Source organism: Anser cygnoides, chromosome 2, assembly GCF_040182565.1.
Source record: "Anser cygnoides isolate HZ-2024a breed goose chromosome 2, Taihu_goose_T2T_genome, whole genome shotgun sequence".
Lineage (NCBI taxonomy): Eukaryota > Metazoa > Chordata > Aves > Anseriformes > Anatidae > Anser > Anser cygnoides.
This window is the reverse complement of record NC_089874.1, coordinates 47126212-47149583: the sequence shown is the minus strand read 5'-3', so window position 1 is coordinate 47149583 and position 23372 is coordinate 47126212. Positions and strand designations below refer to the sequence as shown.

At 41.3% G+C, this 23372-nt stretch overlaps 1 protein-coding gene across 2 annotated transcripts; it reads left to right on the top strand.

Annotated features, from left to right (window-relative positions):
* Positions 1-193: 193 nt before the first annotated feature.
* Positions 194-21573, top strand: EXOSC7 (exosome component 7). Of its 2 annotated transcripts, none has more exons than XM_048075867.2 (8): positions 194-285; positions 2769-2870; positions 3557-3651; positions 7049-7214; positions 11502-11572; positions 17257-17380; positions 18303-18458; positions 21438-21573. In XM_048075867.2, the coding sequence occupies exons 1-8, from the start codon at positions 226-228 to the stop codon at positions 21540-21542; spliced, it is 879 nt and encodes a 292-aa protein (XP_047931824.2). In that variant the 5' UTR covers positions 194-225; the 3' UTR covers positions 21543-21573. The 2 variants fall into 2 exon arrangements, with proteins under 2 accessions (XP_047931824.2, XP_066848111.1); XM_066992010.1 differs by lacking the exon at positions 194-285 and adding an exon at positions 833-995.
* Positions 21574-23372: the final 1799 nt, after the last annotated feature.

The following is a 23372-nucleotide window of genomic DNA, read 5'->3' as shown; positions in this document are numbered from 1 at the left end:
CCCTGAGGTAACCCCCCCCCTCCCCGCCATCACCTCAGCGAGGGGCGGGGGGGGCAACAGCCGCTGCGCCCACCCCGTCCGCTTCCCGCCCGCTGCGGGCGGCGCTGCGCATGCGCGGAGCCCTCCCCCTGCCAGCCAGCGGGGGGGGTCACTCCGCGCGGGGGGCGGAAGCGGAAGCGGCGGGGTGGCGGCGGGGTGGCGGCGGGAGGGGGGGGGGGGCGCGGAATGATGGCGGCGGTGAGGCTGAGCGAGGCGGAGAAGCTGTACATCGTGCACGGCGTGCAGGTACCGCCCCGCGGGGGTCTCCCGGGCGCCGGGGGCCGGGCTGACCTCGCGGAGGGAGTCGGGCCGCCGGGAGGTGCCCTGCTGGGCAGAGGGGACGCGGGTAATCCCAAGCGCTGAGGCGTAGAACCGAGGCGTTCGGGAGGAAGGCTTCGCCCGGAGGGCGGCGGGGCGCCGGCACGGGCTGCCCGGGGGAGCTGTGGGTGCCCCATCCCTGCTCAAGGCCAGGCCGGGTGGGGCTTTGGGCAGCCTGGTGTGGTGGGCTGGAAGGGACCTCTAAGGTCATCTGATGCCAACCCCCTGCCATGGCAGGGACACCTCCCGCCGGACCAGGTTGCCCAGGCCCCATTCAGCCCGGCCTTGAACGCTTCCAGGGACAGGGCTTCTCTGGGCAACCTGTTCCAGTGCCTCACCGCCCTCATGGCAAACAATCTCTTCTGAGCATCTAATCTAGATCTCCCCTTTTTTAGTTTGGAGAGGAATAGTGAAGGACAGACAGAGAGGACTCTGCTTTCTGCAAACCAGATAAACTGTAGGTCGTGGAGAGCAGGAGAAGTGCCTGAAGGGACTGGAAGAAAGTCAATGTCATGCTGTTCTTCAAAAAGGGCGAGAAGGAGAACCCAGGCAACTACAGGCCAGTCAGCCTCATCCGTGGAAAGGGGATGGAGCAGCTCATCCTGGAGGTCATTTCCAGGCTTGTGGAGGATAAGAAGGTGATCAGGAATAGTCAGCATGGATTCACCAAGGGCCTTAACCAGTCTGATATCCTTCTATGATGAGATGACTAGCTGGGTAGATGAGGGGAGAGCAGTGGATGTGGTCTATCTTGACTTCAGCAAGGCTTTTGACACTGTCTCCCATAACATCCTCATAGACAAGCTCAGGAAGTGTGGCCCAGATGAGTGGACAGTGAAGGGCATTGATAACTGGCTGAACGGCAGAGCTCAGAGGGTTGTGCTTAGTGGTGGGTGCGGAGTCTAGTTGGAGGCCTGCAGCTAGCATTGTTGGAGGCCTGTAGCTAGCGGCGTCCCCCAAGGGTCAGTCCAGTCTTGTTCAGCTTATTCTTACCACTACCTGGACAATGGAGTGGAGTGCACCCTCACCAGTTTTGCTGATGACACAAAGCTCAGAGGAGTGGCTGATACCATGTGCTGCCATTCAGAGGGATCTCGACAGGCTGGAGGGCTGGGCTGAGAGGAACCTCATGAGGTTCAACAAGGGCAACTGCAGGGTCCTGCACCTCAGGAGGAATAACCGCAAGCACCAGTACAGGCTGGGCTAACATGCAGGAGAGCAGCTCTGCAGAAAGGGACCTGGGAGTCCTGGTGGACAGCAGGCTGACCACGAGGCAGCAATGTGCCCTGGTGGCCAAGAAGCCCAACAGTATCCTGGGGTGCATTCAGAAGAGTGCTGCCAGCAGGTCAAGGGAGGTGATTCTCCCCCTCTACTCAGCCCTGGTGAGGCCACACCTGGAGTCTTGTGTCCAGTTCTGGGCTCCCCAGTACAAGAGGGACATGGAGCTCCTGGAGTGAGTCCAGAGGAGGGCTACAAAGATGATGAGAGGACTGGAGCACCTGTCATTTGAGGACAGGTTGAGAGAGCTGGGCCTGTTTAGCCTGGAGAAGAGAAGACTGAGGGGAGACCTCATCAATGCATATAAATATCTGAGGGGAGGGTGCCGAGAGGATGGAGCCGGTCTCTCTTCAGTTGTGCTCAGCGACAGGACGAGAGGCAGCGGGCACCAACTGAAGCACAGGAGGTGCCGACTGGATACAAGAGGGCACTTCTCTACTGTGAGGGCGACAGAGCACTGGCACAGGTTGCCCAGAGAGGTTGTGGAGTCTCCTTCTCTGGAGATATTCAAAACCCGCCTGGACGCCACCCTGCACAGCGTGCTCTAGGTGACCCTGCTCAGCAGGGGCGTTGGGCTGGATGATATTCAGGGCTCCCTTCCAGTGTCGGCCATTCTGTGATTCTGTATTTTACAGTGAAGAAAACTGTGCTTTTATGGGGACGAGCTTTGTAGCATCTGAGGAGTGCAAATCAATGTGTGTTTGAAATGCAAACAGACAAAAACATTTTGAAGGCTGGTGGGCATTTTTGTCTGCTGGGTCCTAATTACATACCTAAAAGGTAGAAAACTCGGGCATTGCAATGAAGACCTGTGTTGTGTTAGGTAATGTACCTTTTAAAGCCAAGACCTCAACACTTTCTGTTGAAACCAGAGGGACGTAGTGCAAGAGTTGAGGTCTGCACACAGAGCGCTTGTTGCAAGCTCTAGACAGATGAGAGGTGAACGGAGAAGTGCAGCTGGTTCCCTTACACTTGTACGCGGAAGTTGGTGATGAAACTAGGAGCCATTGATTTTATATTCATCTTCACTGCTGTGGCTGGCATGGGAAAAGGAAACTGTAAAATCACAAATTCTTATTTTCACTTTGCATTGGTGCTTCCCCTAAGCAAAACGCATTGGTTGTCGTACTTAGGAGGACCTGCGTGTAGATGGCCGTGGCTGCGAAGATTACAGGTGTGCAGAAGTAGAAACAGATGTTGTGTCAAACACAAGTGGGTCTGCGAGAGTGAAGCTGGTAGGTGAATTTCTTGTACGCTGCTGATGAAACTGCTCGCTTATTGGACTTCTTTTAAGATAAGCCGTTGCAGTCTGTAGATGTGTCTGTGTGTGTCACATGTACAACAGCAACGGTGGGTTAGGGAAATAACGACAGGATATATAAGTCATTCAGGCCAGCTTAACCCACTGGAGCTAGATTTCTTGTGGAGTACTTGGAAGGCCTTCAATCTGAACTAATCTGCTATTTAATTTTGGAAAAACGGAACCACTGTTGTCACAGGAAAGTGATTTTCTGTGAAAAAGTCACAGTTCTGTGCCTTTACAGCAAAGCAAAGCTATTTCTGGCATCTGTTGATGTAAAGAAAATAGATAGATTTTTTGAAGTATTATAAAGGTTCTGCAGATGTAGCTGTTTCCAGAATGAGAATGATAACAAGTCTTGGATATAAGAGCGTCTTCTAAACGTAGAGAAAGCTGATACGTATGGTAAATATGTGAAGAAGTTACCTAGGCATAATGTTCTTCTTCTAAAGTCTTTCCTTTAAAAAAAAAAAACAAAACACTAACCTGATTTCAAGTTTGCTGTGATAGATATTGTCGGTAATCTTTCTAGGTGGAAATGTCAGCTTGCTGTAGGCATCTAAATTACACAGTCTTGTGAATATGGTTCTAGTTGTGTGTGATACATTTCTGTTTTAACAGGGACACACTGATATCTTGGTAGGCGTAAAAGCCGAAATGGGGACACCAAAGCTGGAGAAACCAGATGAAGGTTATCTGGAATTCTTCGTTGACTGGTTAGTATACTAGAAGAAAAGGTAATAGACTAAAATCTCATTAGTCGTTTATTCCAAATAACATTCTTCTGAAATTTATACCTTCATTGCACTAACCTGCTGCTAGGGTCTGAATAATTCTAACAATTTATTTCACTGTTTTTATAACGGTGAATGTTTAGAAACTTTCTGCTCGTTCTGCAAAACCAAAATAAGCAAAACAGTAGGAGTTAACCACGTTAAATAAAACAATCCCAAATTGCACAGCATCACTACAGCTGGGAAAGAATAATGGTTTGGTTACGTCTGTTTAACATGACTTCATGACTATAATGTCAGTTGCCTTTTTTTTGTTACAGTGTTTGAATATAGAAAATATGTTTCAGAAATGAAGTATTCCAAGGATGGGGTTGGGAGGGAGGTGCATAGCAATATTAATGGATCTTGTCAGTTCTAGAAATATGCAGTCCTCACTTTCTTTAAGAACATAGACCAAAAGCCTAAATTTTAGAGAAGGGTAGTCACTGCCCCCATGCTTGTGCTAGGAGGGAAAGGTGACTTCTAGCTTCAAGGAAGATCCACAAGACAAAATGTGAAGTGAGAGCAGCTTGTTCCCCCTATAGGGAAATGAGATGCCCTCGGTACTCTGATGCTTTTCCAGGCTGCCACTGGGTGGTAGTAACTGAGCACAATTTGATACGCCACGTTGTGTGGCGAAGTTCTTAGGTGTTCTACTTGGCTTTTGTGGTGTTTAAACTAATAAAGTAAATACAGCTCTAAGTGAAGAATATCCTCTCTGCGATGAAGTCTTTGTAGACCAGGAAAGAAGCTGTGAGCTTTCTGTGGAAAATCCAGTTAATCTTTTGTTTTCAGTGCAATGGAAATCTGTCTCTGTATGCTAACTACATATTTTGTGTTAAACTCAACTGGGAGTTGAAAACCAATTTGATTTTAAGCCAGTCTTTGAGCAATTGTAAAGTGCAGACAGCACATGTTGTTACCTATATATCTGGTTTGGCCTCAGAGATGGTCTTTTGTTTAATCGTTTTATCTCTTTTAAAATTACTTATGTTGTAGATGACAGTTTATCGAGGGCTTGAGCAACAAGTATTTATTTTCTATTGAAAAACAAGAGAAATATTTACTGTGAATGAAACATTTTTGCTGGTAACAGCAAGAGATTTTGAAAGCAGGTATCCGTGGCAGAAGCATGTTTGTGCTTTGAGAAGATTCTTGATTGTTGTGTGATGTGACACTGAAATAATTTTGAAAGTCTTCAAAACTATGTTCTGTAGTTTTGTGTGCTCTGTGCTCACCATGGCCACTACTAAGTTCTTTCTGTGTTTCATAAAACAAGCTTTTTGGCTTTTTCATTTATTTGAGTGCTTGGCAATCCTCTTTCAGATTTTACCCAGTGAAAATTACTGCAGTATTCTGTGAGCGTTGGGTGGCAGTGTTTACCAAATAGTTATTGTATTAGTACTCAGCCAACATTATTTCTTTATTTCACTTTGATTGTAAGGAACTGGAGCGTTAAAAATAGTGTTGGAATTAAGATGCAGTCAAACCTGCAATTATTTTCCAGTTAGGTCCTATGTTCTTCTTACTCACTGTCAAAGAAAGTAGCCATTCATAGTTAAAAGCTACAGCATTTGGTGGAATTTGCTGCTTAAAAATAATGAGATATAGATTGAGGTTTGTATAACTTTTTTTCAATTTATCATAGGAAGCATAATGCTTGCATAACCGTACTTTAAACAGAACAGATTAAACCGAGTGGTCTAGTTAACCTGCAAAAAACAGATTCTGTGAATAAGTGCTCCTTTAGTACAGCCTAAAGGCCTGACTTGGCTATATTCCCAGAATTAGTTATACTTAGATAGGGCCCTATCTGCTAAAATCAGTGTCTAATATTAATGCAACTGCAAATAATAGTGTCAGGCTTTAAGTGCTTACTCATGTGGTAAATGTGGTCTGGAAGCATAGGTCGGTGCTTGATTGGCAGTAATATTTACCTTTTCAGTGTGTATAGTGCTGTCTGTTTATAGAAATGGCAAATAACTCCTATAAAATCCAGTAGCTCTTTGGGGCATTCTGAATTATCGTCAGTTCTGCAAAAGAACAAGTTGGGAGAATTACCGTATGGCAAGGATTTTCCTTACAGGCTCTGCAGTCTTGTTGACACAGCTCACTTGATGTTCAAAGTCATAAGTAGATAATGTGGGTCTTTAGTTGTTTGTTTTTTTTTAAAGGTGAAGTGATTCTGTTCCAAGAGCGTATTTTCTGCTGTATGTTCACGTTCCTGTGGCATTGGTGTTGGAAGAAAGCTGGGGATTTTTATCATCGTGGCAATACAAAACGTACATGAGAAATTGGCACTGAGAGGTGCCCAGCCAAGTAGGGTTCAAGGTTTTGCTTTAACAGATTTTGAACGTATCGTCAAACTACTCCTATGGGATCCCCTCCCTTCCCATGTTCTGTAAAGAGAAATGAGTTGGGGGAGATCTGATTAGTTTATTTAAAAACTAGATCTGCCACGTTTGCCACAGGTCTACTTCTTGAAAATGCTCTTGCCCTCTTTCTACAGTAGGGGGTTAGGTTCAGAATATTCGTTTATTTTGCTGTGTGCTCATCTCTGGGCATTTCTTCTCTATTTCATTGTGATTTGGAGCTTCATGCAGTTGTTGTTTTCCAGTTGGCTGTGAACAAGGTCCCAGCACCCAAGCACTTATTGCATGACCTCATAATCAGAGTTTCCTATGTTAGAATTGGTGAAATGAAGACCACACGCTTTTTTGTTGTGTTCCCTTTTGGAAAAAATGCTCTTTGGTTGTTCCTATCCAAAAGCAGCAATTGCTGAAAATAATGAGCTGCTGTCTGTAAGTGCCTTGGTAGCAGAGAGTACGCTCACCAAAAGAAATTACCAATTAAGGCCAGGCAGCCATGTCAATTCTGCATATTCTACTTGTCTTAGCGTCACATCTTTCTCTTCTTACCTTATTAATTACCTTCTTACCTTATTAATTTCACATTCATCTCTAACAGGCTGCCTTGTTAGCCATTCTGAACTTAGTACAATTTTCTCTCACTTCTTTTTCTTGAAAGGATTGAGGTGATAGAAGATGAGAATACTAAAGAACTAGTCCCAGGGAGAATTCACCAGCTTTAATATTGTCTTAGGAACTGAAGATAGTAGTGGAATTTAATTAGTATCACTTAGTAACAAAATATAGGTATATTATCTGCATTAAAACATTTTCTTATGCAAAATGGGAATAATTTCTTCACAGATGATGTGCTTATTCTTGTACAAATAAATCCATGGGGATGTTTCTAGTACTTTATGTTTAAGAAATGTGCTTTGGATATTGGCAGCTTCAGAAGTGAAAGTATTTTTTTTTCTCCTTTCTTTATCTAGTTCTGCAAATGCTACTCCTGAATTTGAAGGCCGGGGAGGAGAAGAACTTGGCACAGAGATAGCAAATACACTCTACAGAATATTTAGCAGTGAAGGGAGTGTAGACCTGAAATCTCTTTGTATTAATCCTAGAGAGCACTGCTGGGTTCTCTATGTTGATGTATTGGTAAGTAAGGAAACGAAAATTATTAAGAATTCTAGGAGGTTTTCAAGGCACTGGGTGACTGAGCATAGCCATGTGTATTTTCATATAAAAATGCTTCTCATAATGTGACATCATGCTTCACAGCATGGATGGCCATTTTCTTGTGAATCTACGTATCATAGTTAATCACTACTTCTTGCTTACTCTTTTTCTACTCTCTGGGTGGTGCTGCTCCACTGCAGAGCTAATAAAGCACTGAATACTCCAAATCTGTCTCCCATAAAAATCAGTAATCTTACACGCACAAGGAAATTGCAGCTCAAGACAGCTGAACTTTTTTTCCAAGTGAGTGTATCATTCAAACAAACGTAATTGAGCATGAATGTATGTTAGCCCTAACATAACTTTCCCTGCTGTCTACTTCTTTGTGCTATAATCAGTACTAAGTCAATGAAGTAATGCAGAAACTTTTCTAGCAAAAGTTACATTTGGCCTAGGCAATATTTGATGGAAGTTGTATACATGTATTGAATGTAGAAGAGAAACTGAATATTTGTGCCTATTAAAAAATGGAAACTGAATTTTGTGCATGTAAATCTTGTGCATGCAGCAGCTCAATTTCCAAACAATGCTGTATTTACAGTGCTCTGTCATGGGAATTTAATAGAAGTCTGTAAGTCAGACTCTTCTGAGCTCTGTTTCCAACTCTTACTGGTCCAAAATTGAGTTTCCATTTGTCAAATGTGTAACTGAAAACATGTTGAGAGATATTACTCACTGGAATCAATGTCTATGAAATGATTTACTAAATGTTAAGCTGCATTGCCAAAGAAAAACAAAACAAAAAAAAAAAAACACGGTTTTATTAAACAAAACAGGAACATGTAGACTGAGACTTAAATGTAAAAATGAGTCCCTTAAGTTTTTAAAGAGCAATACGTTAGCCTAGTTACAATAGGCATGGTACTTGACGTGACAGTCCAAATACAGCATGATCAGATATGTACCACTGCTGAGTGCGTTAACAATCCTAGTCACCAGCTTATTGGAGCTTGGCACAGTTTATAGAGGATGAAGTGCTAGTTCTGAGAAATCACACCGTGACCTTGAGTTGCTTGGTTATTACAAGCAGAGGTACAGAATATTAAATGCAGTGCTTATTTAAGCAACATACCGTTTCTGCAGCATAAACAAGGACTTCTAATAAAGCTGACTGCTGCAGATAAAGTTCTGTGTAACTGTTGTGTGAAATATAACTGGTCGTTATCTGATTTGTCCTGGACAAATCTGTTGATTGTCCACAGCTACAGAGGAAAATAGCCCTGGTGTTTACACGCTGCTAGTTGTATCAGAACAGCGAGGCCTATGGTATGCGTTATATTTTGTTTAGCTGTGTTTACAGTATCAGCAAAGAATCTGTTGTAGGTTCATAACTAGGACTCAAAAGTTGATGATGTCACCTGCAGATTTTTTTGTGAGAGCAATTGAAGAGCTGCTGTGTTAGATAAAACAGATACTTTTAACAGAACTCTTCCATTTCCCCCCCCTGCCCCCAGCATCTGTATTTTAACATTTGTGAGGTATTTGTACTAATTCCTTTTCCAAGTAGAAGATGTACATATCACATTTGTGATAGTTTATACTTGATGTAGGCGCTTGATACCTACAGGTTTTCATGAAGCTCTTCTTGCTGAGTGATTGCTCTAGAGCTCTATTTTGATGGTAGAAGTGTGAGACTTGTGCTAATATAAAATATTTTGTCTTAGTATTCATCTTTTGAGGGAGGCAGGTTCTATATCTAATAACTGACCATTGAGAGTCCTTTGCATAATGTTGTACTTCAGAATTCATGGAAGTGTTTGTGTTACATAGCTAAGTAGGAGGAAAAATAAGTCATAAATCTGTCTTAAGATTCAAAATACTGGTACCTTGTGGGCAGATGGAAAAGTTCTTGTTTCCAAGCCTCTTATTCTGACAGACAAGAACCCCTAAAAAGAGTTACGAAGCTGGAGGTACTCTGTTGCTATGCGATTTAGCCATGCACACATTGATCAAAGCATCTATATTGAGCTCCTGTGTGTAAATAAAATTTGAGATATGCAAGCTCAAAAGAGAAAATAGTGATATTTTGCACAGCCATGCGGCTTGTAGATTGAAAACATCTCTCATATTTGATTTTTCTGGTGGTCAGTGTAGTTGAGAAGAGCTACAATTGTGTATAGTCAGACGGGAAAAAGGAAACTTCAACCAGACACGCTGTGAAGATGCAGACTGATTGCCCATCACCACCATTCTGCACACACGTGAATTAAAGGTCAATAAGATGTACTTTGACTTTTCAAAATACACGCATTCTTAATAACAGTAGATGTTTGCATTCATGAGCTACTCTTTGGAAGTGTGAGTTATACAGTACTGCAAAGCTATAGCCTGTTCTCACCCTCTCTTTCTGTCTTTTTTTCCTCCCCTTCCAAGTTACTGATATCTGAAATAAGCTTTTAGGAGTTTTTTAGGGGGTTGTTTTTGGTACTTGCATAGCTTCCTTCACATAGTTTGCACCAGCAGCCTGCCGTACTGAGCAAGGAGAACTGAAGTTGTGCGATCTCTTTTCATTCCCTACCTCAACGCGCTACATTGTGTGCTTGGGTGTTAGGGAGGGTGCATTAGGTTCTGTTGAAATTCTGCTGGTTCACTGCTGAGCATCCTTCAGAGGATTCCTTCATCTTTTCTATCCCCACGTTGCCTCAGCACTGTTAGGAGGAAAGAAAGCCAACAACTTATAAATCTGTTCCAAAAACACACAGTTGAGCAGACTTTCTTCAATCCTTTAAAAACAAAACAAACGAAACCCCTGAAAAGTAAAAATGGAGTGGGTGCGGGGGAATCTCTGCACAACATGCTTCAGCCTTCGTTTATATTTGGAGGAATTGTTGTACTGTGCTCGATACAGACTTTGTTCCTAGCCTGTAGGTGCCACTGTAATATAGATAAGGCTTTAGAAAAGCAGCCTGAACATAACCCTGGCAACAGTACAGGCACATCCCATTATTGTGTTTTAATAACAAAGGTATTGTGAGCTTATTGTGTTATCCAGTAAAATCCAATAATGACTGAAAGTGGCAAGTTAACCTCTCTGTATCCAGCAGCTGTTTGGAAAGAAATAATTTGATCACCTTTGTATTAGCTTTCTCTCCCAACTTTTGTCATTCCTTTTACACAATTCAGTTTGTCTTCATAAAAATAAGCTGTCTTTCTAGAATATCTGATTAATGATTTGTTCCTAGCGTGGGAGTTTATCTCCTTCTTAAATAAATTTTGAGGAACAATCAATACAATCAGTGTTGTAAAACTTGTTTTGCTCTCATTGTCCAGCATAGATGGATGTAACGGAGAAGCATACGTATGTTCTTATCGGTGTGGTTTCCAGTGCTTGCTGGGGATGTGTGTGTTCGTAGAATAGTGCTGGCTGAGGACAAGCTCAGGATGGAGCTTGTCAGAGAACTATCACTAGGCTGTCACCAAATACATCTCTGAGTTGTCTGTCAGCCTGTGAGGAGTAGTGGTTACGGGAGTCCTGCCTTTTTATATTGTGTGCAGTGCTGATCTTCTATTTGGTTGTTCTCCTGATCTCAGTGGGAAGAAACTAAGCTAGGTTCCCTCCGTAGGCTTTGATTCAAGTGATAGTATTATCAACAAGTAGACTTTGAAATCAGGATTTCCTTAAATCTTTTTCATCTACAAGAGAAACTCGTAGATGACTCCTTTTCCATAAAGAATAGAGAATAAATCAAGATGTACCTTTGAAACTATGCTTTGTGTAATTAGCTTCCTTTATAACTTTATTATATAATTTCATACAGTGTTCTGGGTGAGAATTGGCATTGCTTGTTTGAAAACTATTTTAAAAAGATTCCCCATTGAAATAAAGTATAGAAGGTGGTTTGTCTTGTTTTAACATGAAAGAACAAATGTGCTGAGTATTATCAGAAATATTCTGTTCGTAGTCTAGTTCAGAGATTTAACATGAGAAGAGTAAGAACAGCGATTTCATTTCAGCTTCTATTACTAGATGTTATTAATTTTATTATGAAGTGCTTTAGCTCTTCTATTTTTCATGCATAATACAGTCAACTGAAATCTTAGTTTTGTATTTGGAGTTTATTTTTCATAGATAGGCTTTAAAGACAAGTTTTTAAACTTACCTGAAAAAGCACAAAATTAAGAACAATAGGTTAAGTAAAATAAAGACTTGAGTTAAAGAAAAATTAGTTTAGTACCTTTTAAAGAGATTCTTCTTTTCCTCCCCAGTTATTGGAGTGTGGTGGGAACCTCTTTGATGCAATCTCTATTGCGGTGAAGGCAGCTCTCTTTAACACAAGGTAAAGCACAGCTCTTCTTTCATGTGAGTGGAAGTGGTGTGGGAAGAGAAATTCTTTCTGTGAGCTAGGCATCTTTATGCTTAATATATTTGAGTAAGAAAAATGTAAGGCAACTTAAATTTGGATAAAAGATGGTCTGTTTGCAAGCATGTAATGTGAAGTAATGTCTTTACACATTTCTAATAATCCAGTGTTGAGTTGCATTATACGCACAACGGGGCTCTCAATGTAACTCTTGTTCTGTAGCCAGATCCAGAAGAAAAATGTATTGACCATATGGTTTTGTTGCAAGTAGTTGGAGGCCTTTGTGTTGATGTCATGTGAGTTTAAAATACGAAGTGCTTGCTGACGTCCAGATATCTGGATGGCATTCTTAATTAGTTGTTTAACCTTTAAACAAAACCTGAAACGCATTCAGGAGACGTAACAATAGGAATGTGCTGGTTTGAACGTCCCAATGATATTCAAAGTTTTGACGACCTGTGGTAACTAGAGAGCTATGGTAACTAGGCTGGAGGAGAAGGGGAAGGTGAAGAAGAAAGGGAGTGTGAAGAAGTGGGGAAAAGTATCCCCTTTCTCCCCCGCCCCTGATTGGCTTCTGGAGAAGAAAAGGTAAAAGGTGTAATTATTAATAGTTTCTGAGATACGGTTTTTGAAGGATGGAGGTGACGGCAATGCTCTGTACAAATACCAAATTAGTCTCATTTTATCATATCATACGCCAGTGTTACACAGTACAGCAAAATAATAACCTTAAACCAGCCCCCAGAAATGATAAACAGCACGACAGGGAACACGCACAGTAAGCAATGTGCTAGATAGCACAGTTCAGAAAACAGGCACAGCAGACTGGAGATCGAAAAAATCAGCATTGTGATTAGCAACATTGTGATTAAACTGATCTAATGCTTATAACAATTTTGTTTTAACATGCTATAGTCAGATCTGTCATTATCTCAACCCTTTCAAATCTCATGTTGGGTGTCACTGTTGTGGCAGGCTGCTCAGCACCATGCAGCTGTTTGCTCACACACACACACACATAGTGGGGAGACAATTGCGGGGGAAAAAAAGTAAAAGCTTGCGGGTTGAGATAAAGACAGTTTAATAGGATAGAAAAGGAAGAGAAATAATAATGGTAATAATAATAATATGCACAAAGTAGGTGATGCACAATGCAATTGCTCACCACCCGGTGCTGACTGCTGCCTGTCCCTGAGCAGCAGTCCCTCCCACCCTGGCCAGCCACCCCATATTAATTGTTCAGCATGACACCACAAGGTATGGAATCCCCCTTTGGCCAGTTTGGGCCAGCTGTCCTGGTTCTGTCCCCTCTCAGCTTTTTGTGCACCCCCCGACCCCTCACTGGCAGGGCAGCACAAGAAGCTGAAATGTCCTGGGCTTACTGTAAGCACTGCTCTGCAACAACTAAAACATAAGTTTGTTATCAACATTATTGTCATCCTAAATCCAAAACATGGCACCATACCAGCTACTAGGAGGAAAATTAACTCTATCCTAGCTGAAACCAGGACACCCATGCATTTTAGTTCAAAGAATGGAAAAATAAAATCTAGTAGAATCATTGATACAAATGCTTTTTGAATGCGTTTGATAATATTAAATATTTTTCTAATTTTTATCTTCATTATCTATAGATGAAAGGGAATATAGAGTTTTGTACCACTCTGGAGAAAGAAACTAGTGAATGGCTTTGCTTAAAAAATCTTACATAGCAAAAAAAAAAAAGCTGGAAGAGGTGCAAAAATTTGAGTCTTACAGGCACAAATGCTTTAAAGTAAATCTCAAATTGTTTTCTCTGTAAATCAGAGATCTGCTGAAGTCAGTGGCACAGTTCTTGTTTATTCATCAGGGAACCAGTGCACAGTACTAGAACTGGAAAAGTACCCACAAGAAGAAGAAATTAAGCTTTTGAAGACGGAGGCAATGTATCACGTTATACACACTTTAAAGTTGGGAGGAGGGGAGAGCCCATCTGAGACTGCGACTTGTATACGTGGCTGAGAAATTTCCCATCTTAATCAAGCTCTCAGTGGTACCTTTTAACTGTAGATTGTTTTTGCAGCATTAAGAAATACTGTCGCAAATGCAATAGCTCACAAAGACTTGACAGTACACTAAAGGGAAGAAACGCCTATGTCTCCGTGTGGGGGCTGCCAGGATGAGAAAGTTGTGTAGTTAAAACAGTTGCTCCCATGTGGGTTGTTCTGCAGATCCAAGATGCATACTTTATTTGCAGCATAATGGCCTTTTTTCTTATTTCAACTAGAGTTCTAGTTTTGAGTAAAGAGAGAACATTGTATAAAAATAATAAAAAATAAAAAGAAAATGGACAATGTGGAGGGTGTAATTATTTTGATGATTCTGCTTTGTTTTCATTATTCTGGAAACTGTATCCTTCATACAATCTGTGGGCAGTCATCCTCAGTCTTGTGGAAGCAGGATATCCGACCAAAACGTGGTACAATATGATATGACACAAAGCGTGCTGATTTTGACCTGTGAAAACCCTGTTTATTGACTTGTGCAGGGAACACGAGTACATCTCATCTAATCAGAGCTCAGAAAGTCAGAGCTGAAATACAAAGTGAAAAGCTGTTGTCCTTATCTGCTATTTTCCTCTTTCCCTCCATATATACTGAATTTTCTTTGGATTGATACAAAGGTTGTTTAGAGTAGCAGCCCAGTCTCCTTGAAACATTGATGTCTGAGTAAGACAAGATGTCAATTCGAAGATCATTTCAGATTAAGTGTTTTGAACTTCGCTAGACATACGTGTCCCTCATTGAGTCTTACTTGCCTTTCATAATCTGTTTACAGGTTTTTGTTGCAAGTGTTCTCAGATCTTTGTTTGCCTTTGACTTCAGCCTTAAAACCAAGAGCAGGAAGCTCAGGATGCTGTTTTCTTCTTTGAAGCCACAGATTTTTTGTTCAGATGTTCAGATAGGCATTTGAAAAGCTCAGCTTCGTCCTTAAAATCTTGCTCCTAACCATTTATTTTGTTTATAATAGCTATGGCACACTTTTCTTTAGGGCTGAGTAAATCCATAGTAGTAACGTCAGGAATTTTGTGCAAGAATTATGGGATTTCAATCCTTTTTATGTCTGGCCTGACTCACTGTATCCCCTTCAGGCATGGAACAATGACAATATGACTGTCGTGGGGGAATATTTACTCCTTGGAGTTTTGCATTGTCCATTGTGTTTTAAAAACTAAATCAAGATCATGTGTGAAAGATAGCTGATATCTAACTTTATTCTTAACCGTGTCTCCGAAGTGCTTAAGGCCGGATTTATCCATGATTGAAGTAGATACTGCAAAATGTGCAAGTATCCACCATGTCAGGACTCAGCATTAAACCCAGTCTTGTGGAATGTGCCTCATTGCAACTGAGGCAACAAAAACTAGGCACATGACAAAAGCTACAGAGTTTATAACACAGTAGCCTTGTAGATGTCCTATTTTTTTAAATTATTTTTTGCTGGGCAGAGTGGTAGGGGCAGAACTGATGCCTGCATGCGAGGGTAGAACAGGTTTTGCAGTTGTTAAATCTGGGTCTCCAGCACGCAGACAAGAGCATTGTTCATTATGTGACTAAGTCCTGCGGTACAGATTTCTGCGCTGATTACTTACAGGAATCAAAACAGAAGAATAAAAGTTACAAAGTAAACATGTACAGCTAGTTCTTAAGATAAATCTTCATAAGCTGGGAGAGGAAATATCAAATTTTCTTGGAATTCTCTTTGTGTTACAAACACGCTCTATGCCCATTTGGATCCGTAGTTTTTGAGTGTGTATACCCTTTTTTTCCTCCTACTGTGATGCTTGCATCTGATCAGTGCTCTCTTTGCCTTTGCAGTATTTCTAATTCATCTATATGTCTTGTCTGTTCTTGGCCAATACAGCTCCTTGCAGGGATTTTCAGGTATTAATTCTGTCGGCTTCTTGTTGCAGACCAGACATTGCTGTGGCTTCGTAGCTATTTTAGGATGGAGTTAAAATTGCTTAATCAATCTTATAGACTGTTTTTTTTTGATCTTCCTTCTTTTTTAAACACTGTTTTGGCATGTAAACTTCTTGTCTAGGCTGATATCCAGTGTTGTCCATTGTCCTGTGTAGCTCGAGGAATAGACACCTTGTGATTTTATTCCATCAATTTTTAATGGAATATTTTTAGTTTGAAAATAGGCTTTGATGCATTTCCACTGGGTTGTTACATAACTGCAAAGCATTTTGAGTTGAATTTCCTGAAAAAGTACACATCGTAGTTGTCTGCTTACTGAAAGTTTTAGTTTTAGCGTGGTTCATTCTTGTAAGAAATCTTACTAAAGCAGAGTGAGCTGTTATGAAGTACTTGGCTCTCAGATTCCTAGCCACGAGTAACTAAAACATTTGTCTAGGGAGCAACAAAAATCACTTTGCTTTCCTGGAAAAAAAGTCAGTCTCTATCTCTTCCTTTAAAAGAGATTTGGTACAGAATGCATTAAAGAATGTAACCTCAGGAGTCTAACCATGACAAGCAATGCTACTGTAAAAGTGCTAACATAAAAACAGACTGCGGTTACGATCCACATGGCTACTGAAGTTAGCTTTCCAGGGATATCTTGAAATATTTTATGTTTTCACGTGCGAGTATGTAAAAATGGGAGCAGTTTAGCTGAGCTGTGGGGGGGTTTTGCTGGCCAGCAAAGCGAAGTCTTTCAGTCAGTGCTCCATTTTAGTGGACACCTGGATAAATGAGGATATTGAAGATGCTGAAGTTTTTGAGAATTTGGAGGGTTGGAACTAGATGATCTTTAAGGTTCCTTCCAACCCAAGCCCTTCTATACCACCTTCTACTAAGTTATTTTAAATGATTTTATTCATTACGCTAAGAAAGCTGCATTAGATTATACTCTGAAACTCCCATTAAATGGCTATAACAAATACTTTGTGTATACCATTGATAAGGAGCCTATCTAGCTCCTTTGTGAGAAATCTTGTCATTCACAATTAAGAAGAAAGCATTTCTAGGACTCCTACGTGAGATTTTATCCCTGGCCATTGCTTTTGTATATTTGTCCTTAGAGCAGTAGAGTCTTCTTGCTTCTTAAAGAATGAGAAGATCTTGTCAATCTTCTCAACCTGCTAAAGAGAGAGGATTTTACTGTCATCCCTTTCCCCACCTCTCCTTAGCTGATGTCATTCTTTCTTGAACTGCTTATATTTTCTACTGATGTCATGGCTTTCCTAGGCAATGCAATTGCTGTAATTCCGACAACTTAACGTTTGTGTGCGAGGTTGGGTGCCACAATATGAACTGGTTCAGTCTTGGCAATTTCTCTCCTGCTTTGCCAGGCAGATGGTGCAAAGAATGGTTCAGAATTCAAATGTGCAAATTCAAAAAGACAGCACTGAATCTCTCCTCATGTATTAGTGTAGAAATTAGATTAAATGCTAATAGTTTGAATGATACACGGAGTCTTATCCTGAATATCTTCTTATTGAAGATTTTTTTTTTTTCAGTGAGTGAGTTGTTAATACTCTGATAACATTTTGGATCTTTTTTCTAAACATGTAGCCTCATTTAGAGGAAAGGGCACTTCTTGGAGTCGAGTCTGTATGACGCCTGTACTCATTATCCGTTCTGACAATGATTTTGCACACGCTTTTGTTTCTGCAGAATACCCAAAGTGCGTGTTCTGGAGGATGAAGAAGGCTCTAAAGAAATTGAGCTCTCTGATGACCCTTATGATTGTATTCGACTTAACGTGGATGATGTGCCCTGCATTGTCACGTTAAGCAAAGTAAGCCTGGCAAATTTCTGACCTTCTTCCTAGAGACTTCAGTTTCTGTTAACTTCACCCACTGTTTATTTTTCCCTAGAGATAAAACTTGTGCTGCAGAAGTGGTCACTCTGTATGCATTTGTTTATCCTTGGAATTACTCTGATTAAGGGGAAGCTTTTACTGAATAAGGCATTTTTTCCACCTCCAGCTTAGAGATTTCCCTTCAATGCATTCTTGTAAACTATCATGCAAGGAGAAATCTTTATTTTTCAGCTACTCATTGCTCAACATCCAGAGCAGTAGATACTCCAATATGTTAAAACAAATGGGCATCGTTGCAAGGCTCAAAAGTTGAGTGGTCTGCCTGGAATTTGTTGCTGGGGACAGAATTCTGTTTTCATGGGGGTAATACTGTCCTTTCAAGTGGGTTTTTCCTTTTCTTTTCCATATGTAGCACTCAACTAACAGTTGTTTTCCTGGATGATGTGTTTTCCATAGCATCTGTTACTGATCTGCTTGGTTACTGGGAAGTTTGACATATTTTTTAAGCAAGTAGCATAAACAGAAGAAAGTCCATCACTGAAGTGGGACCTCACCTAAGCACCAAGATTATTTTCACCTGGGTGGTAGGGGAGCCAGTCCTTGGAGGTGAGGTGAAAGGAAAATAAGGAGTTTCATATAAGTGAAAGGATGGTCAGGGAGGAAAACAAGTTGAAGTAGAGACATGCTTATCTCACTTCTGTTGTATGTACATGAGATTTGGGGTCAGAAGCTGTTGAAGTACTGTACTATCAACTCAGTCTCTAAACTCTACCAAAGATTACATGAGATTAGGATGGGAGGCTGTAGACAACTAACTGAGCTACCCGTACAGTTAAATTTTTTAATAAAGAACCTGGACAACTGCAAACTAATATGTTGTTTTGTCATTAACTTACAGATTGGATATAGGCATGTGGTGGATGCTACCCTTCAGGAAGAAGCCTGTTCTTTGGCCAGCCTGCTTATTGCTGTGACCAGTAAGGGTGCCCTAACTTGCATGAAGAAAATAGGGAAAGGTAGCCTTGATCCTGAGAGCATTTTTGAAATGATGGAGGTAAGGAGTTTCGAGCAGTTACTATCTTGCATGATAATGGATGAACTGGAACTTGAGTATATGAGAAGCTAGAGTAAGGACATTAAAAGCAGAGACCTTGTTGCTTTTATTAGGTGAATAAGGGAGCTGTTGAAGGTCACAGACAGTTCCTTTGAAACAGAATCTCATATGAGTGGAAGTCATCTAAAACTTTAATATCCCTGAAATGTATTGTACTCACATTTGTTTCAGTCAAGTAACTCAGAGCTATAAGATGTTTCCTATCTCATTATTTCCCCTGAAGACTGAAAGAGTGAAACCTCTAACATGGTAATGTTTCCACAGAAGTAGAGGTAGTAGTTTGAAGGGCTGGTACGTGGTGTTCTCTTCTAGCACAACTCATTTGTTTTGTCATAAACTTCTGTTCTTGCTTTACTGTTGTTTTTTCTTGGCTCCTTTATTGAGTTTTTGATCTGCCCCTACTCCATGAAAGTACTATTATCAGGGTGTTTTTCACATCCACATGAGAATTCCATTTTAAACTTTTCTTTAGGCTTTTCTTGAAACTGTCTTCCCATATAAATTCTCATGCCTGGATTTGGCCTTGAGCATCAGACAGAAATGAGTTTTGAACTTTTGAGTCAGAATGAAAATTAAATACTTAAAACTGGCTCAGTTTCCTAGAGATCCAGAACTAATTTTAGCATGGCTAAAGTGAAAGTGAGGAATGCAGAAGTTGGAGCCAGGTTTGAAAGCAGTTGGTCTCAAGTGGAAATTACATGCCGAATATATATGGATGGAAGTTCAGTGCATCGTGATGTCAGTCCAGAGTGCTAATCGTGGCGGTACCAGTGGTCTGCTTATTTGCATCCAGGGAGGTCGCTTAACCCCCTTGTTGGCTGGGTAGATGTGCACAGGGTTTATCTTTAATCTGGCATTCTAAAGAAACCAAACTTTGTATGGACATCTGATGTGTCTTCCTGGGTGGATTTTGAGTCCAATTCTAACTAAATGTCACAAGACTTAAAGTTTTGGGTATAGGGCTGCTACAGAGAGATGGGTGTTTAAGTCAGCTACAGGCTCATGGTAGAAGCCAGCCCCCACGCATTTTTTGGTGTCCAAATGCAGAAAACATTCATCACCAACTTTGCTCTACGTTGAGCCCTAACTAGGAAATGAACTTCGGTGGTTCCATTGTATAGTCTACTATCAGGCCATGCTTGAGACTATCCAGTGCTTACCTAAGACCTGAGGAGATGTGTTTGGAAACCTTCCAACTGTCTTACTCTACTTAAGAGTTCCTTGTCCCTTCGTGTTGGTGGAAGGAGTTGAAGCTTATGCTGAACGCCTGGTGAATTGTGCTCTCACTTGCTTTGGAAGAAGTGTTCTCTCTTGGGTGGTGAGCAGTTGGAGGGTGTGAGGGAGAAAACTGACAAGAAGAAACAAATATGTTTTCTGGGAGGTGAGAGGTTCTGTTTTGTTTGAGACTGACTCAAACATAGCAGACTGATTAGAGTGCCAAGGGAAAAAAAAAGAGGAGGGGACTGGGAATGTCCAGCAGAGGAGCTGCATAATCCTTCCTTGACACTTCCTGTCCCTAGTGAGATTTAACAGCAGGTCAGAAGGTGTGTTCAGCTTTCCCTGCCTGGTAGAGAACAGATGTGCCTAGGACATGTCTCTTAGGAAGGAAGTTGCATGGGGAAGTTTTGGGAAGCTGTCAGCGTTAGGCTTTTTGCTGAGTTTATGGTCCATAAGGGAGGCAAGCAGGTATAGGATGGCCACAGTATTGTGTGTTTTATCAACACCAGAGCTTTGCAGAGTTCCCGTTCACTTTGACCAGGTGTGGGTGATGTTATCCTACATTTGAGGAGAAGAGTGAGCAAAGTACATCACCCCTCTAGACTCCGGAGTGCTGCTGTGGTCTTCGTCCCAGTGCAGAGCAGCAGCAGTTCTTGCGTGCTGTCTTTTATTTAGCATGACTCTTACTGTTTAGGATTGACAGCCACCTTGCTGCCTCAGAGCTCATCCCAGATTTGCTTTGGTATCACGGACCATGTTCTGTCACCTGGTTCTTCAGTCAGAAACGTACCTTACTTTAAGGTTTGTGCACCCACAGCGTTGGGAATTGTCACCAGCAAATGAAAGAGAACTTTGTGGTGTTTCAGCTGTATGGCAGGCGTAGGCTTCATTGCAGAGATCAGGAACTGATAAACTCAGTTTAATACAGCCTGGCTTTGGCTATTTAGGGACCGGTGGGCTCTGTTCAGCTGTGTATGGGGTCGGTATTTCAGGTCATCTAGAGGAACCCCAGGAGAACGCTAATGGTCACTGCTGCTTTAAGATCTTTATTTCAGCACTGCCCAATGCTCCTCATTCCTGCAGCTTCTGCAGTACACTTGTGCCTGTGGGGAGGGTGGGGGCTGCTATCAGAGCTAACCGCGGTGGTTTTCCACTGCTGGAGTTTATTTCTGCGTAGAAAGCCTTCTGCTGACTCCTTCAGGGCCCTTGGACAGTACAGAATTGTGCAGCATAATGAAGAATCTGGCCCACAAATTGCTTTGGTGTTGCAGCTAATGTGCATTTGGGGCTTTTAATACTGGACCAGAACATCTGGCTACATGTAGTGTGTTATGCAGAAAGCATGCCACTTCGTATTGCATGTGCTGGCTGATTTGAATGTGTGCTTGTACCTGATGTGAGTTTAATTTGTACCCTTGGGTGATCCAGCATTGCATGGATCGGGTGCTGATGATCGTGGAATGCTTCTCTGATGAACTGGAGTGCTGCCTTTATGCATAGTTTTTTCCAAAACTTAATCAAATTAAGATGAAACTTTCACCACCATTATTTTTCTTAATTAAAAACATGTTTTTATTACACCAGCTGGTATACATTAATCATTAAAGGGAAAATATTTGTCAAAAGAAAGTGATCCATGAGAGTTGTCTTCCTGTTAATAAGCATATGTCTCAGACTTGTTTTGCTTTCTTTACTTTGCAGACAGGAAAGAGAGTAGGAAAGTCATTGCACATATCCCTTCAGAAGATTTTGGATGAAGAAGAAAGTTTGGGGACCACACGGCAGAAAGTTGGATTTCTAGGATGAGTTTTTATTAAATGCTCAAAGCTGTTTTTAACTGATTGTGCAATTGTGTCAGTTTGTATATAGAAAAGGGGTATTTCTTGTTGCAGTACATACACTCTTCCAGCTAAAAGCTTTTAAAATGTTACTAAGCTGAAAGAAAGCTGTAGTTAAATGTCAATGAGAAAATATGGATCGTTCTCCATATGGGTAGCTGCCTGCACCTAGGAGGCACACCAGCAGCAATTGGTGGAATTGCCTGAGAAATGTTCAAGTCTGTTTTAAAGAGTGACGGGTGTGGGTTTCACTTAATTCTGTTTGCATGTGTTCCACTTCTGCGGGCCAGCTGCTGTCCTGTAGAACGTATATGGGGGAGTCCTTGGTACAGCACAAGCCAGATTTTGGGTCTCTAAAACACTTTTGTTCATCATCCAGATAATTCTTCTTAATGGGAGGAAGAAAGCAGCACTTACTGGAAGTCTTCCTTCAAATTATCTTACTTTTCTTTGAATAAAATGCAGTTAGATTTTACTATAAATACAACATGGCCCCAAGTTTATAAATCATATTTTAAACCAAAATGTCTTTGTTTAATAGAGCTCTCTCTGTCCCTTTTCCCAACAGATACAGTAGCCTAGCTGAAACCTCTTACAGTGGCTAAGGAGGAGGGGCATGACTAGCGTAGAAGGGAAAATAAGTTAATTTTGCTGAGTTTGGTAGTTCAGCTGGAAAAGAATAATGGCTTTCAGTAAAGATCCTCTACGTGCTGTGCTGGGCAGCAGTGGCACAGGGCTAAGGCCTCACTTCCACTGTTGTCCTGCTAGATCTTAATTTGTAATACCAAAGGAGACATCTGAGAGAATGCAGGTCTTGGGTTCGCTGGGCTGGAGCTGGAATGAACACGGAGACAGTTGTAGAGGTTCAAACAAGAGGAGAACCTTTGTCCTTCTACACTTTCACTAAGATTGGAAATGGATTTCATCAAAGCTGAAAAAGACAGGAGAAGGTGACAGATAAGATGCAATCAAGTTGTATCACCAGGTCTTCAAAGCCGTGGATACCTACATCAGTTGGCTGGTGCAGCAAAGAGTAAGAGCTGTTTTTCCTGCAGGACAGGAAGAAGCATCAGACTGGAGAAGTTGCAGGAAAAAATTATCAAGGTGTTTCAGCTGTATTAGAAGGTTCCTTTTGAATACACATTTTGATAAAAGCTACAATAATAATCCAGAAATCCTTTACCTCTTAATCAAAAAGTGTTTGTTCAATATCCTGTTTTAATTTCTTAATGCCAGATAAATAAAATCTCTTGACTGGTGCATGTTTGGTGGGGAGAAGGGGAAGGGTTTTGCTGAAGAAGAGCTGTAGATAGAAGAGAAAGCAATCATGCTCGTATTAAAGTATATGATGTACTTCGGGTCTTAAAATCCCTTCAGGTCCTAAAATACTTCTAAGAATGCAGGAAGAAAGAAAACCGAAGGGAGAAAAAACATTTACAGTACCTTAAACATATCACGGGTAGTTTTTGTTTAGTTGTGTATTGTTTAATGCTTCAGAAAACGGTTAATCTATATGACGATTGCGAGTCTTAAACCACAGCTGTTCTCTGAATAACTGTTGCTTGGTTTATTATAGATTTCTGATTTGGTACCAGAAGGCTGCCTAGAGTTATTTCCAGGGTGAATTTTGTAACATGGTAGTAATAGTATGTATCTATGTAGCCTTCCAGCTGAGGGAACCTCAAATTTTTTGCAAACTACTGATGATAGTGGGGCTCTACTGGTGGTGGTAGGATGCTTCCTGCTCCCCTCTCCAGGACTTTTTTATTTTAAATTAATTGCTATGGGAGCTGGGGAA

What these genes read in the sequence shown, in the direction of transcription:
- EXOSC7 (XM_066992010.1), top strand. Translation starts at nt 870, where the DNA reads ATGCTGTTCTTCAAAAAGGGCGAGAAGGAGAACCCAGGCAACTACAGG. An exon ending in GGTCTGCGAGAGTGAAGCTG is followed by an intron (nt 2,871 to 3,556) that starts GTAGGTGAATTT and finishes CTGTTTTAACAG; the next exon opens with GGACACACTGATATCTTGGT. An exon ending in GCAGCTCTCTTTAACACAAG is followed by an intron (nt 11,573 to 17,256) that starts GTAAAGCACAGC and finishes TTGTTTCTGCAG; the next exon opens with AATACCCAAAGTGCGTGTTC.